At 41.4% G+C, this 14086-nt stretch overlaps 2 protein-coding genes across 4 annotated transcripts in view; both read left to right on the top strand.

Moving 5' to 3' along the window:
• The window catches only part of LOC121530653 (beta-adducin), a 35347-nt gene extending 30482 nt beyond the window's left edge, over window positions 1-4865 (top strand). Inside the window, exons 13-15 of one of the 3 annotated variants that reach the window (XM_041835778.2) lie at window positions 767-893; window positions 1358-1444; window positions 3671-4865. In XM_041835778.2, the coding sequence (XP_041691712.1) occupies window positions 767-893; window positions 1358-1444; window positions 3671-3936 (480 nt within the window). In that variant the 3' untranslated portion in view covers window positions 3937-4865. The remainder of the gene's footprint in view (window positions 1-766; window positions 894-1357; window positions 1445-3670) is intronic. The other 2 variants (XM_041835779.2, XM_041835780.2) reach the window with 2 other exon arrangements.
• A 451-nt stretch (window positions 4866-5316) lies between these two features.
• snrnp27 (small nuclear ribonucleoprotein 27 (U4/U6.U5)) lies at window positions 5317-12938 on the top strand. Its single transcript, XM_041835781.2, has 6 exons — window positions 5317-5485; window positions 10620-10749; window positions 11187-11305; window positions 11483-11562; window positions 12056-12120; window positions 12597-12938. Exons 1-6 carry the CDS (start codon window positions 5449-5451, stop codon window positions 12649-12651), a joined length of 486 nt encoding a protein of 161 aa, XP_041691715.2. The 5' UTR covers window positions 5317-5448; the 3' UTR covers window positions 12652-12938.
• The last annotated feature ends 1148 nt before the right edge of the window (window positions 12939-14086 follow it).

Here is a 14086-nt window from a genome sequence, read left to right on the forward strand (position 1 = left end):
TCAATTAGCCTATCAGAAGATTCTAAAGCCATGACATCATTTTCTGGAATTTTCCAAGCTGTTTAAAGGCACAGTCAACTTCTGACCCACTGGAATTGTGATACAGTGAATTATAAGTGAAATAATCTGTCTGTAAACAATTACTTGTGTCATGCACAAAGTAGATGTCCTAACCGACTTGCCAAAACTTTAGTTTGTTAACAAGACATTTGTGGAGTGGTTGAAAAACGAGTATTAATGACTTCAACCTAAGTGTATGTAAACTTCCGACTTCAACTGTATGTGTTGTTTACGTTTTGTTTTTGTTTCCAAACCCTGTTGTCCTAGTTCAATAAAATTCCTAACCTAGCTGCAGAAGCTGCTTTGGCCACCTAACCATCCCCATTAATCATCCCCACTCCCCTGCTTCTCATTGTATCATTCATTCATTGATTCAACACCTTCCACCCTGCTACTCTTCCCCAGGTCCAGAAAAAACTGCATGTTGCTGTAAAAAAGTGTGCTCTCAGTCAACAATAACAAAGTACAGGTAAACAAATAAATAAGATGGTCTGAGAGGGCATCATTAACCATGAAGAAAATTAAACCAATGAGCTCTTCTGGGAGCAAACACAAAGAAGACTTGGAAGATATAGCAACCTTCAACTTTTATGGGTAGTCATTATTTGAGTGTTGAAACTGAAATGAGATGGGGAAACCACTTGGGTTGACAATGATAAAAAATATATATATATATAATATCCTTTCCTTCTCCTTTTCATCCTAGTCTCCAGACCCAGCAGAACTTGCAAAACTTGAGCCAGAGACCCCCAACCCGTTTAACCAGCTGACAGACAAGGAGCTGGAGGAGTACCGCAAGGAGGTGCAGAGGAAAGCAGAAGGTCAAACAGATGGTAAGTGCACTGCTACAGATGTAGGATCTTAATTTGAACTATATTGTCACAGCAAAAATAATCCTGCAGCAATAGGATTTTAACATTTAGTCCATAATGTTGCTATATCTGTACCAGAAGCTATCCCTCACTTACACTTTGCATGTGGCTTACACTATCCCTCTCTCCAAATGTTGCCTTAATTACCTACACCTGCTCCTATCTCTCTTGCTCGCTATACTTACAGCACTGTAACCTCAGACTGTACAGTTAATGTGTCTTTCTTTCTTTCACTTATTCCTAATTCATTCCTAACTCTGCCTCACAACTCTTGCACACGGCTAACTAGAATTAGCTCTATGCACTCCTCACCCGACACTGGCTGTTGCTCTATGTTCTCCTGTGTCTGTCTGTCTGTCTGTCTGTCTGTCTGTCTGTCTGTCTGTCTGTCTGTCTGTCTGTCTGTCTGTCTGTCTGTGCGTCAGTAGGGGACGAGGTGGAGAATGAGAACGAGTCTCCCCCAGCTACCTCCCCCACCAACAACCCTCACCCCTGCAATCCTCCACCCTCAGGTGAGACTCGGCCAGGAGTCCTGAACACACTCAGCTGTCTCTGCTTGCTTTGCATACAGGAGAGAAGGACTGCTCAAATTCCTACATGACAATATGTGGGACCCTGTACTGCTGTCTCCACTATGTGCCTCTTCAACTGCTCATTGACAACCCCTGTTGCGCTGACAGTCACTGAATGTAGGGCATCAGTATAGGTGATATGAAATATTTCAAAAAATATTTCAATCCTAACTTGAGATATGTAGACTACCGTTCAAATGTTTGGGGTCACTTAGAAATGTCCTTTTTTTCGAAAGAAAAGCAAAAAAATTTACCATTAAAATAACAGCAAATTGATTGGAAATACAGTGTAGACATTGTTAATGTTGTAAATGGCTATTGTAGCTGGAAACTGCTGATTTTTTATGGAATATCTACATAGGCGTACAGAGGCCCATTATCAGCAACCATCAGTCCTGTGTTCCAATGGCACGTTGTGTTTGCTAATCCAAGTTTATCATTTTAAAAGGCTAATTGATCATTAGAAAACCCTTTTGCAATTATGTTAGCACAGCTGAAAACTGTTGTGCTGATTAAAGAAGCAATAAAACTGGCCTTCTTGAGACTAGTTGAGTATCTGGAGCATCTGCAATTAGTGGTTCGATTACAGCTTCCAAATGGCCAGAAACAAAGAACTTTCTTCTGAAACTCGTCAGTCTATTCTTGTTCTGAGAAATGAAGGCTATTCCATGCGAGAAATGGTCAAGAAACTGAAGATCTTGGACAACGCTGTGTACTACTCCCTTCACAGAACAGCGCAAACTGGCTCTAACCAGAATAGAAAGAGGAGTGGGAGGCCCAGTCTCAACGTCAACAGGGAAGAGGCGACTCCGGGATGCTGACCTTCTAGGCAGAGTTGCAAAGAAAAAGCCATATCTCAGACTGGCCAATAAAAAGAAAAGATTAAGATGGGCAGTCTGAGATATGGCTTTTTCTTTGCAACTCTGCCTAGAAGGTCAACATCCCGGAGTCGCCTCTTCACTGTTGACGTTGAGACTGGTGTTTTGTGGGTACTATTTAATGAAGCTGCCAGTTGAGGACCTGTGAGGCGTCTGTTTTTCAAACTAGACACTCTAATGTATTTGTCCTCTTGCTCAGTTGTGCACCGGGGCCTCCCACTCCTCTTTCTATTCTGGTTAGAGCCAGTTTGCGCTGTTCTGTGAAGGGAGTAGTACACAGCGTTGTCCGGGATCTTCAGTTTCTTGGCAATTTCTCACATGGAATAGCCTTCATTTCTCAGAACAAGAATAGACTGACGAGTTTCAGAAGAAAGTTATTTGGTTCTGGCCATTTTGAGCCTGTAATCGAACCAAAATTGCTGATGCTCCAGATACTCAACTAGTCTCAAGAAGGCCAGTTTTATTGCTTCTTTAATCAGCACAACAGTTTTCAGCTGTGCTAACATAATTGCAAAAGGGTTTTCTAATGATCAATTAGCCTTTTAAAATGATAAACTTGGATTAGCAAACACAACGTGCCATTGGAACACAGGACTGATGGTTGCTGATAATGGGCCTCTGTACGCCTATGTAGATATTCCATTAAAAACCAGCCGTTTCCAGCTACAATAGCCATTTACAACATTAACAATGTCTACACTGTATTTCTGATCAATTTTATGTTATTTTAATGGACAAAAAAAGTGCTTTTCTTTCGAAAACAAGGACATTTCTAAGTGACCCCAAACTTTTGAACGGTAGTGTAACTTGGACTTTTGCATTAAACATGCATTGATATCAATGCATGGACTTACGTGCATGGATCTCAATTAGAAAAATATTGTATAAGAATCTCAATGGCTGAGTAACATGGGGTTTCAGTTCTGATGATGTGTGTGTGGTGGTGGTTGTTTTAGTAAATGTGTCACATTTCAGCGCTGTCTTGTGATGGCCATCTGTCTCCACACCTACTGTATGTACCCCTCTCCTTCTGTCCCTGTGTTCGTCTTTGTCTATGTTCCACTGTCTATACTGACTCATAGGGCAACACTCTGGTACTGAGATCTTGTCTCAATACTAAGTACTGAGAAACAAACTGTAAGACGTTGTTGCACTCTCATTAGCCAAGCATGTTGGGCACAACTGCAATGACAATGTCTGCCGTCTACTGTCCCATGCAGATAACACAAACAAATCCATTTAGTCTGACTGCATTTCTTTCTTTGTTTTACGCCAATAATCCAACAAGATGAGACAAAGACAGACTCCACAGCAGTGCAGAACGGGAAAGGAGAGGAGGAGAAGAAGACCACGGAGGAGCTGGAGAAAGGGATGAAGGCTTTGTCTACCAACAACACTTCTACACCCCCCGCTGCACCACCCACTAAACTTCCCGGCAACACCCCTGAGGGATCCCCCTCCAAGTCCCCCTCCAAGAAGAAAAAGAAGTTCAAGGCCCCCTCATTTCTAAAGAAGAGCAAGAAGAAAGAGCAGAAAGAGAAAGCTGAAACATGAGGGGACATGTAAAATGATTCTGACACACACCACTCCATATCTAGCCACATACACAGAAGCAAACACACTCACTCAAGTCTCCTTTATGTATGGCTCAGTCCCTCTCACGTCTTTGTGTCCACCCGCTTCTATCTATACTATCAAACCATTTGTTAAAACATTACTTGTTTTTGCGCATAGGATTTAGAAGTAATTCTAAATCTGTGTTTTTCTGCCATGTTGTTTCTGTACAACTCTCAAATGATTATGAAACAATCCACAATAATGCAAAATGAAATAGAATCAACAACACTCCACCTGAATTATGCACCCCTTATTTATGATAAGAAGTAATGCACTTGACACATGTATGTATATAAATCAATGTTGCTTTGAAGCATCCTCATAGGCACCCCCTGGTCTTGTCATGTTTATTTGTTTTTAATAGTCAGATGAAGGTCACAGGTATGTACAGTAATGCGAGCACAGGTGCAGTACATGTAGAATTATGCAGGTATAATAATGTGCTCTTTTTGGCAGAAGTCTTGTTCCAATTAAACAAACTATTCAAGTCATAGACAGCAGGGACAAATAAGAAAATAAATGCTTAAAAAATAAAGTTCCCAACATTAAACTGAAAGTTATAAATGCCACTAATACCAAGTAAGGATATGATATAAGCATTATGGAATAAACTTGTTGCTTGATGTTGCAAACTGAAGCCCAACTAAAAGGCACTAAACATTCCACTTTTCCCCAACATTTTATTTGAAATATGTGTACAAAATACCTCTCTACAGCTGTAATTATTTTTTATGATCAGTAGCTGTTATGAAAATGCTGATGTGTGATATCTTTTGTTTTTTTAATGTATTATTTCATATTAGAATGTAAAGTGAAAAGTTCCAAGGTTAAAATGTACCAGTCATTAAATATTAACTTGATTTCAATCCAGTTTGGTTTGATCTGTTATTTGTTTTTTAACCTAGCAACTGTACTTGATAATGTGAGTGTCAGGTACAGTAAAGTCCAGTTCTAGTTCTGATATTTAGGGAAAATAATATTCTTAAATGTTTGCATACCTTGCCGATGTATTTTTATTTTTTATAATGCATCTTGGTTAGATATGCCTTTATTTATCAAGGCATGGGGATCATCTCAATTGTATACTCATCGCGTCCTATTCTCTCTCCTCGCTTCCTTCTCAAAACCCATTGGAGGAGAAGGTCAGAAGGGCGGGACATTTGGCTTTATCATCCAATTGATTTTGAGAAGGAGGCGAAGAGAGAGGACGCGAGGTGTACAATTGAGATCCTTCAATGAACTCACGAATTCCACAGGTAATGTTAATTCATTTCCATTCCAGCCCGCTAGGGGGCAGTAAAGATAGCGTTCTGTGTTAAGAGCTTCCGTTTTCCTGTCTTTTTCATCTGCGGAGAGAACAGTAATGAGTTACTGAAATCAAACCGCAGAAATCTGTTAAATTATCGACTTTACTTATTGTTTGAAGAACTTAATAAGAAGGCCCTAAAAATGGGCAGAAGTAGAAGCCGATCCCCACCAAAACGAGGTTTGTATCAGCAATGAATAACCAACGATGATAATAATACTTAGCAATTCGCTAAAGTTAGCATCCTACGTTATTTACAAACAGGCCCATATTTGTTGTTCTAGCTAGCAAGTTGGCGATAACAATAACCACACTATTTCGGTCTCGCAACTAACATTTATGTGTAACCCTAAACATTGTAGATACACTATAGTAATCGGGTTAACGTTTGTTTGTGTACATGCTAGCCCAATAATGGAGTAAAAGAGCATAGCGACGTTAATCCGGACATTATAGGTCAAGGACCTTACATGTTCTGTTTAGAGACTGATTGGCTCTGGCAGCCAAAACAGCCAAATACTCCAACTAAACGTGAATCGATTCTCAATTGCGATACGGTTCTAGAAACATAAAGGCTTCTACTTTCATATCACACAAAAATAACGTTAATTTAACATATGCGAAATATACACTTACTGTACACTGTTTTAACCCAGTTGCAGCCCACATTATTTTTAACACGTTTGTGGCCTCCGTCTTCCGTTTACACAAAGGTATTCGATAACGCAGATAGCTAACGTTAATTAGCACAGGTAGTCCACTCTGTCTACAGTCTGTTTTCATAAACAAGGTTGTAAAGCTGTCCACATAATTCCCATCCGAAAGAGTTCCTGCATATATTATGATGACATTTTGTGAGGTTTTGGTCTTCTGCAAGGTTTTTCGGCTTCTTTTTTGCCGAAGTCTACGCCTTCTACTGTAGGGGTGAAGTAGACATATGGCAGTGTGTAAACCCTAAATCCCTTTAAAGCTGCAATATGTAACTTTTTGGACAACTCGACCAAATTATAGATCTGTCATTCTCATTGAAAGCAAGTCTAAGAAGCGGAAGATATGTTTTATGTGCTCTCTTTCTATGATTCCCAATCCCAAGTTTCGTTTTTGTGTATTTTACATTCGCTTTTGTACAGCAGCTTCAAGCAGCTGAAAATACAATATTTTTGGTTATGGAAAATGTATTTCACAGCGGTTTAGATGGTACAATGATTCTCTACACTATACTTGCTTGTTTTGTCACATAAACTGAAATTTGGCGAACTATTAGAATTTGAGCAACCAGGAAATGGCGGAGCATAGTGCGTCTTTAAAGGTGTGTAGGAATTTAACCTTTTAGTTTTTGGAAAATTATTTATCACTGATATGTTCCTTTATGTTTCCAAAACCGTACTGTAAGCGATGCATGTTAACGTTAGAGCAAGCGTCTGGGTTCTTAACAAAACACCCCTGGCCAGAAGATACTGTCGTCAAAAATATAACTAACCCAAAATAGTTAATCTGTGTCATTTATAGTGGGAGCAAGTGGAACATAGTGGGCAGAACAAGAAGAGAGGTGGGCAGAGCCAAGCACGAGCTAGCAAGATCCTATTGAAGCATGTATTTGCATATTTCCATTAGGGAACGCCTCCTCTGTGAAGTGCGTGTGCACAACCTCAATTCGACCTTGCACTCTTTCTAAATGCAAGGGGGGGGGAAATGTCTATACAATTTAGTGAACTGTGTAACAGGTTCTAGTTTTGGGAACATAAAAATGTACACTGCTCAAAAAAATAAAGGGAACACTAAAATAACACATCCTAGATCTGAATGAATGAAATAATCTTATTAAATACTTTTTTCTTTACATAGTTGAATGTGCTGACAACAAAATCACACAAAAATTATCAATGGAAATCAAATTTATCAACCCATGGAGGTCTGGATTTGGATTCACCCTCAAAATTAAAGTGGAAAACCACACTACAGGCTGATCCAACTTTGATGTAATGTCCTTAAAACAAGTCAAAATGAGGCTCAGTAGTGTGTGTGGCCTCCACGTGCCTGTATGACCTCCCTACAATGCCTGGGCATGCTCCTGATGAGGTGGCGGATGGTCTCCTGAGGGATCTCCTCCCAGACCTGGACTAAAGCATCCGCCAACTCCTGGACAGTCTGTGGTGCAACGTGGCGTTGGTGGATGGAGCGAGAAATGATGTCCCAGATGTGCTCAATTGGATTCAGGTCTTGGGAACGGGCGGGCCAGTCCATAGCATCAATGCCTTCTTCTTGCAGGAACTGCTGACACACTCCAGCCACATGAGGTCTAGCATTGTCTTGCATTAGGAAGAATCCAGGGCCAACCGCACCAGCATATGTTCTCACAAGGGGTCTGAGGATCTCATCTCGGTACCTAATGGCAGTCAGGCTACCTTTGGCGAGCACATGGAGGGCTGTGCGGCCCCCCAAAGAAATGCCACCCCACACCATGACGGACCCACCGCCAAACCGGTCATGCTGGAGGATGTTGCAGGCAGCAGAACGTTCTCCACGGCGTCTCCAGACTCTGTCACGTCTGTCACGTGCTCAGTGTGAACCTGCTTTCATCTGTGAAGAGCACAGGGCGCCAGTGGCGAATTTGCCAATCTTGGTGTTCTCTGGCAAATGCCAAACGTCCTGCACGGTGTTGGGCTGTAAGCACAACCCCCACCTGTGGACGTCGGGCCCTCATACCACCCTCATGGACATTTGTGGCCTGCTGGAGGTAATTTTGCAGGGCTCTGGCAGTGTTCCTCCTGCTCCTCCTTGCACAAAGGCGGAGGTAGCAGTCCTGCTGCTGGGTTGTTGCCTTCCTACGGCCTCCTCCACGTCTCCTGATGTACTGGCCTGTCTCCTGGTAGCGCCTCCATGCTCTGGACACTATGCTGACAGACACAGCAAACCTTCTTGCCACAGCTCGCATTGATGTGCCATACTGGATGAGCTGCACTACCTGAGCCACTTGTGTGGGTTGTAGACTCCGTCTCATGCTACCACTAGAGTGAAAGCACCGCCAGCATTCAAAAGTGACCAAAACATCAGCCAGGAAGCATAAGAACTGAGAAGTGGTCTTGCTTTATTGGGGGTGTCTTGCTAATTGCCTATAATTTCCACCTGTTGTGTATTCCATTTGTACAACAGCATGTGACATTTATTGTCAATCAGTGTTGCTTCCTAAGTGGACAGTTTGATTTCACTGAAGTGTGATTGACTTGGAGTTACATTGTGTTGTTTAAGTGTTCCCTTTATTTTTTTGAGCAGTGTATTTAGATCAGATGTTTCATTGATGAGAAAATTAGAAGAATGTCGGCCAAGTATCATCTAGTTCCATTCTCTCCCACTGCCCGCGACTGGACTTCATCTCACTACTATTTGGTGGTGAAAAAACGTTCTAAACAAATGCTTCAGCTTTATAGCCCCTGTGATTGGGTCATCAATGGCACCGGAGGGGATGGCTGCCGTTTTACGGACTCCTAACCAAGTGTGCTATTGTGTTTTTTTCGCATTGTTTGTATCTTATTTTGTACATAATGTTGCTGCTACCATCTCTTATGACCGAAAAGAGCTTCTGGATATCAGAACAGCGATTACTCATCTCGAACTGGATGAAGATTTTTTTTTAATGAGTCCGATGCGAAGGATATACTGTTTCTCTGAGATCAGGCCCAAATCCCCCTCATTCGCATGAAGGAAAGACGGTGAGTGGGTAACCCGCCTCTACCATCCGTTCTATTGGCCAACGTGCAATCACTGGAGAATAAACTGGATGAGCTCCGTTCGAGACTATCCTACCAACGGGACATTTAAAAACGGTTATTACCTTATGTTTCACAGAGTCGTGGCTCAACAACGACATGGATAATATACAGTTGGCGCATGTGACACATTTTAAAATGTTATTTGACGTGTCTGGGTTACCCCTTCTGTTGACTACCACAACTCAAAAACCTAACGGAAATTGGAGATGTTTTTACATCGCTGGTTAGAGGACAACCTGCAGAACAGTCAGCTACATTTTGGAATGTTGCATTTTGATACAGGGGTCACCAAAACAGAAAGAGAAACGCAACACTGTTTCATCAATCAGTCATCGATTATAACGTTGAAATCAATTGGTCTGTGTGTGTATCAGTGCCATTTGAAAAAATTATAGCTGCGTTCTAAATCCTGCAAACCCCAGCGCGTATGACAAAATCAATATTTCAAAACCAAATGTTTTTGATCTGTTTTAAGCACTTGATCTTGTCATAGATCTTGTCACCAATCTGAGGTAAAAATTTGATGACCCCAATTCGATGCGATCAAAACGTCAGCTTGTGTAATGTATTAACACATACTGTCCACATCATGGAAAGTAGCATAATGTATATATCAATAAGATATGGCAAAATAATGTAACATCTTAATTTATCATGATAGTAAATGAAGCAAACGCACAGATTTTTTTCAATAATCATACTGTACATTTATCACTAGTTTAAGCATTTTGAGATTTAAATGCTCCTAAGCACAATTTAACCAGGGGCTCTAGACTAGAGCGTCCATAGGGTCTGTGCAGCAGGCTGAATATTTGACGTCCCTATAGTTAGCATCTATGACATTGGAGACTGCTGAGGGGAGGACGGCTCATAATAATGTCTGGAATGGAGTTCATGGAATGGTATCAAACACATCAAAGATGTGGTTTCCATGTGGTTGATACCACTCCATTGACTCCATTCCAACCATTATTATAAGCTGTCCTCTCCTCAGCAGCCTCTACTGGTCTATGAATGGGCTATGAGCACGTTTCTTTTCTCTGGTCCATCACGCGACAAGGAGTTGCCCCTACTCTGGAACGTTCCTTCCATTGATTCTTTCAGTTTTCCCAAAAAATGTATTTAGCGAGTCTTTTTAATATGCTTTTGTAACTCACCAAAGTGTCGATGTTGCTAGAGTGTTAGATATATCTTCTCTGTATGCGCAGGGTGTCATTTAAAAAAATACAAAATAATTGACCAGACTAGCTCTGGTCCATGTGCATGCGTTGGATCTGCATTACGACCTGCCTCCGTCACATGCACCTGGACCAGAGATTGTATTTTGGAGAAATGACACTCTACACATACAGAGAAAAGTTATTCAACACTTTAACAACATCTTTACTTTGGGGAGTTAGTACGAAAGTTTATTGAACCCATTCACTAAACAAAATTCAATGAATGGAAGGATTCATAACATGAATGCTGGTCATAACATGCTGTTCTTGGTCCTCTGCCATACTAAGTAATGTCTTGGTCTGTTTGTTCTTCATTGTCTGCAGAGAGACGACGCTCTCTCTCGGGTTCAAGGGACCGCGAACGAAAGCGCAGGGAGAGGGAACGCTCCCGTTCTCGGGACAGGGAAAGGCGTAGGAGCCGGTCGCGCTCTCCAGCCCGCAGACGACGCTCAAGGTGAGAGAAAAGACCCCCTTTGAGTCATCTCAACTGAAAGGGTGTTGACAGTGGACTCACACAGGGTCATTGGTTACTACTGTAGGCATATGTGGTGTAACCTCAGTCTACACACCCATTGACATAAACATATCTGGCCTGTGATACCTTGTGCTCTAAGTTTGACCATTTCTGTACTGCAAAAGTATCACACGGGCTGTATTCCGATTCCACACCCTTCTCCCCAAATGTGCACTTCCTCACCTCATCCTCAATAATTTAAAAGCATTGGATTGGTGTAAGAATGGAGTGTAGTGGGGGGGTTTCCAGTTTCCACCATATTTCTAAAACCAGTCCATAAGGGGAAATTATTTGTGCGCACTTCAAGAAGAAGATAATAGAATGGGACCTCTGCCTAGATAACCCGTCCTCCAGCTATCTCTGTGTCTTGTCTTTAGGTCTCCTCGTCGGCTACGCTCTTCCTCCGGCTCCCCCTCCAGGCAGAAGGACAGGCGTGATGAGGAGGATGATAGAAAGGATTCCAAGGATAAGCCGATAAAGGAGCATCAGATCTCAGGTGGTTTATCTGCTATGAACTTGTATGCGTCTCAAATGGCACCCTATTCCCTACATGGTGCAGTACTTTTGACCAGAGCCGTGTGTGCGCGCGCCATTTGGGATGCACCCCTTCTGTGAGGATATGGAGAAATACTACTGTTGCATGTCAGTGTCTAAAAGTGTGTATTGTTTATAGAGGAAGACATGCAGGGCAAGACAGAAGAGGAGATTGAGATGATGAAGATTATGGGATTCGGCAACTTTGACACCACAAAGGTAAGGATTCTGTCAACTCGTCTCAAACCTAGAGGTTACTGGTTAGGCTTGCCAAAGATATCTGTAGATATTAGATGATTTGTATTTAGTCTGGAGTCTGCAGAATAATTATCCTGTAGGCAGGTAATTGCTGAAATTGTCAACTCACCACAAGGGGCCATAGTTTGGACAGGTTCCTAAACCAAACTGATTGTACAGTGTACTTCACTAACAAGAATTACAAATCTCACAATCATTATAATAGTGATTATAAAGAACTTGACACTTCACTTTTGGTAAACAGTTTGTTATAAGACTAAGATCATCTGAGATGGGTGTGATTATTTTCAAAGGAGTTCAAGTAGGTCTCTCCATTTCTGTCTGGCAGTTTTTATTGCAGGAAGATGTTTTAATTTGATACAATTTAAGTGTTTATTGCCACAGGTGAACGAATAGTAAACAACCAATTGTTTTTGGATGTGTGATGTATTAATGTGGTTGTCTTTGCCAACAGGGGAAGAAGACCAATGGAGCAGTCAATGCGCATGCTATCAATGTGTCTCAGAAGAGGAAATACAGGTCTGTTGATTCATTGTCATTAACCCCAAGAGTTGGCTTATGTGGCTTTTTATTTCACAAATAACATTTAAATTACAAAATTGGGTGGAACTGCCCACATGTAGTCGTGAAAATACTGTAATATAGACTGCATTTAGTATTCATAATATCGCAAATGTGTGGGACTACCAATAGTCCTTCTTGTTAGGATAATATTTATTTTCCTTCACATTCAGTTCACCTGTTATTAAGTAGTGTATCTTGTTGATTTATGCACCAACTAGCTTCGTTTGTTTATAAATCAACAGTTCCAACTGCAAGGCACAAGGTCCTGACTGATATTGAGCAGTCTGAACAGTGACCACGCTCATTGCAGACAATCACCTCTGCAGGTGTTTCTATCCAGACAGATCGGCTCTCCTATTGGTGGGCGGTGATGTAATGTACAAGTGCTGCAATGGTAACAGTTTTGTATTGTTTATTTTTTTCCTTTTCAGGCAGTACATGAACAGAAAAGGAGGATTCAACAGACCTCTGGATTTCATTGCTTGAAGTAGGATAAACAGAAGAGACTCATTGATGTTCCCTAAAATATACTATTTTAGCCTTGTAGTCTCTCTTGACTGTTTTGGTGATAGTTTCTTTTTTGTATTATGTATTTGTTTTCATTTTGACTCCATGCACTGCATATATAAGTTCTGCAAAGACCCATGCAACTGAATATTATGAAATGTTTCTGTAATATGTTTTGCTTATTTTAAGAATGAGCCTTGGGTCAATTTGCTTTTCAGGGTGCATTTTAAGGTGTTTTTGAGTCCGATTAAAAATGTTGAAATTCAGATTATGACCTCTTCTCATTTTTACGATTTATGTAAGTTGCCAAATTGTTAAAATGTAAAGCGCTAAGTGGGCTGGTTAAGTACTTTTGATTGCTGAAAGGTCTGAGAATAATATATTTGAAGGCAAGCGTTGTACCGGGGGGATTTGAGCACAAACCCCTCTTCAGTTGTGTTCAAATTCCCTCATTTCTCATGTGATCTTCTGTATATGGTTTTAAGGACAGAAATGGTTGAAAGCAGTGGTTAGCCTTCCTAACGCCTTTGACCACAGAACGTCAGCTGTCATTTCTATTAGTTTCCCAATGATTCTACTTGTTAAATCTCCACCATTTGTCATCACCCAACAGGGGTGTATTAATTAGTTGCACACTGTTCCCGTTTCGTTCAGTGAGCTGTATTTGAAGTTTAATTCCGTTTGGTTCCCATAGTGAAAACATCCTATGTGATGTACTGTGCACGGCCGACGTTAGTGTTCTGTCTTGGCTCGCCTTGATCACACCTACAGTGTCATTGCGATTTGGTACACCAGAAGTACATTAATTTCCAATGGAACGCTGCGTTTGCCTTGCAGCGTTGCAGTTGCAGTGTGTTCTGTGTGGTGCATAGGTTGGATTTATTGAATGTATGCATCAAATTGTATGCGTAGCTGGCTTGACAGAAATGGTAGCAGAAGGTGAATGTTAAACTTTTGTTGCACACATCCAGATGATGCTGCATACCATTTTGCGCAATGACGCTTTAGGTGCGCTCAGTCAATATTTGCAGTGTTGACCCTTCTTTTTCAAGATCTCTGCAATCTGCCCTGTCATGCTGTCAATTAACGCATTACCTCGTAAATTCCATGTCACTAGACAGGACATACCAATAGAAAAGTTAGTTTTGCATGAACCGGTGCCTCTGTCAGTCGGAGTATGTACAATTTAGACCACTCCATCGGTCCTTAATTGAAATCGCCACTCACCCGGGGCACAAGGCAATGCTAAATGAAGTTGCCCAATGGTGGCGCAGCATGTGAATTCGACCAACCACTGAACTCGAAATAAGGCAAACAACACTGAAAAACCAATCACCAATGTACACAGCGAAAGCAGCATGTCCACGGGGCGTGGTCTTTCACGCGCGAGTTGTTGACGAACAACCAATGGCAA

The sequence above is a fragment of the Coregonus clupeaformis genome, chromosome 18 (assembly GCF_020615455.1).
Source record: "Coregonus clupeaformis isolate EN_2021a chromosome 18, ASM2061545v1, whole genome shotgun sequence".
Taxonomy (NCBI): domain Eukaryota; kingdom Metazoa; phylum Chordata; class Actinopteri; order Salmoniformes; family Salmonidae; genus Coregonus; species Coregonus clupeaformis.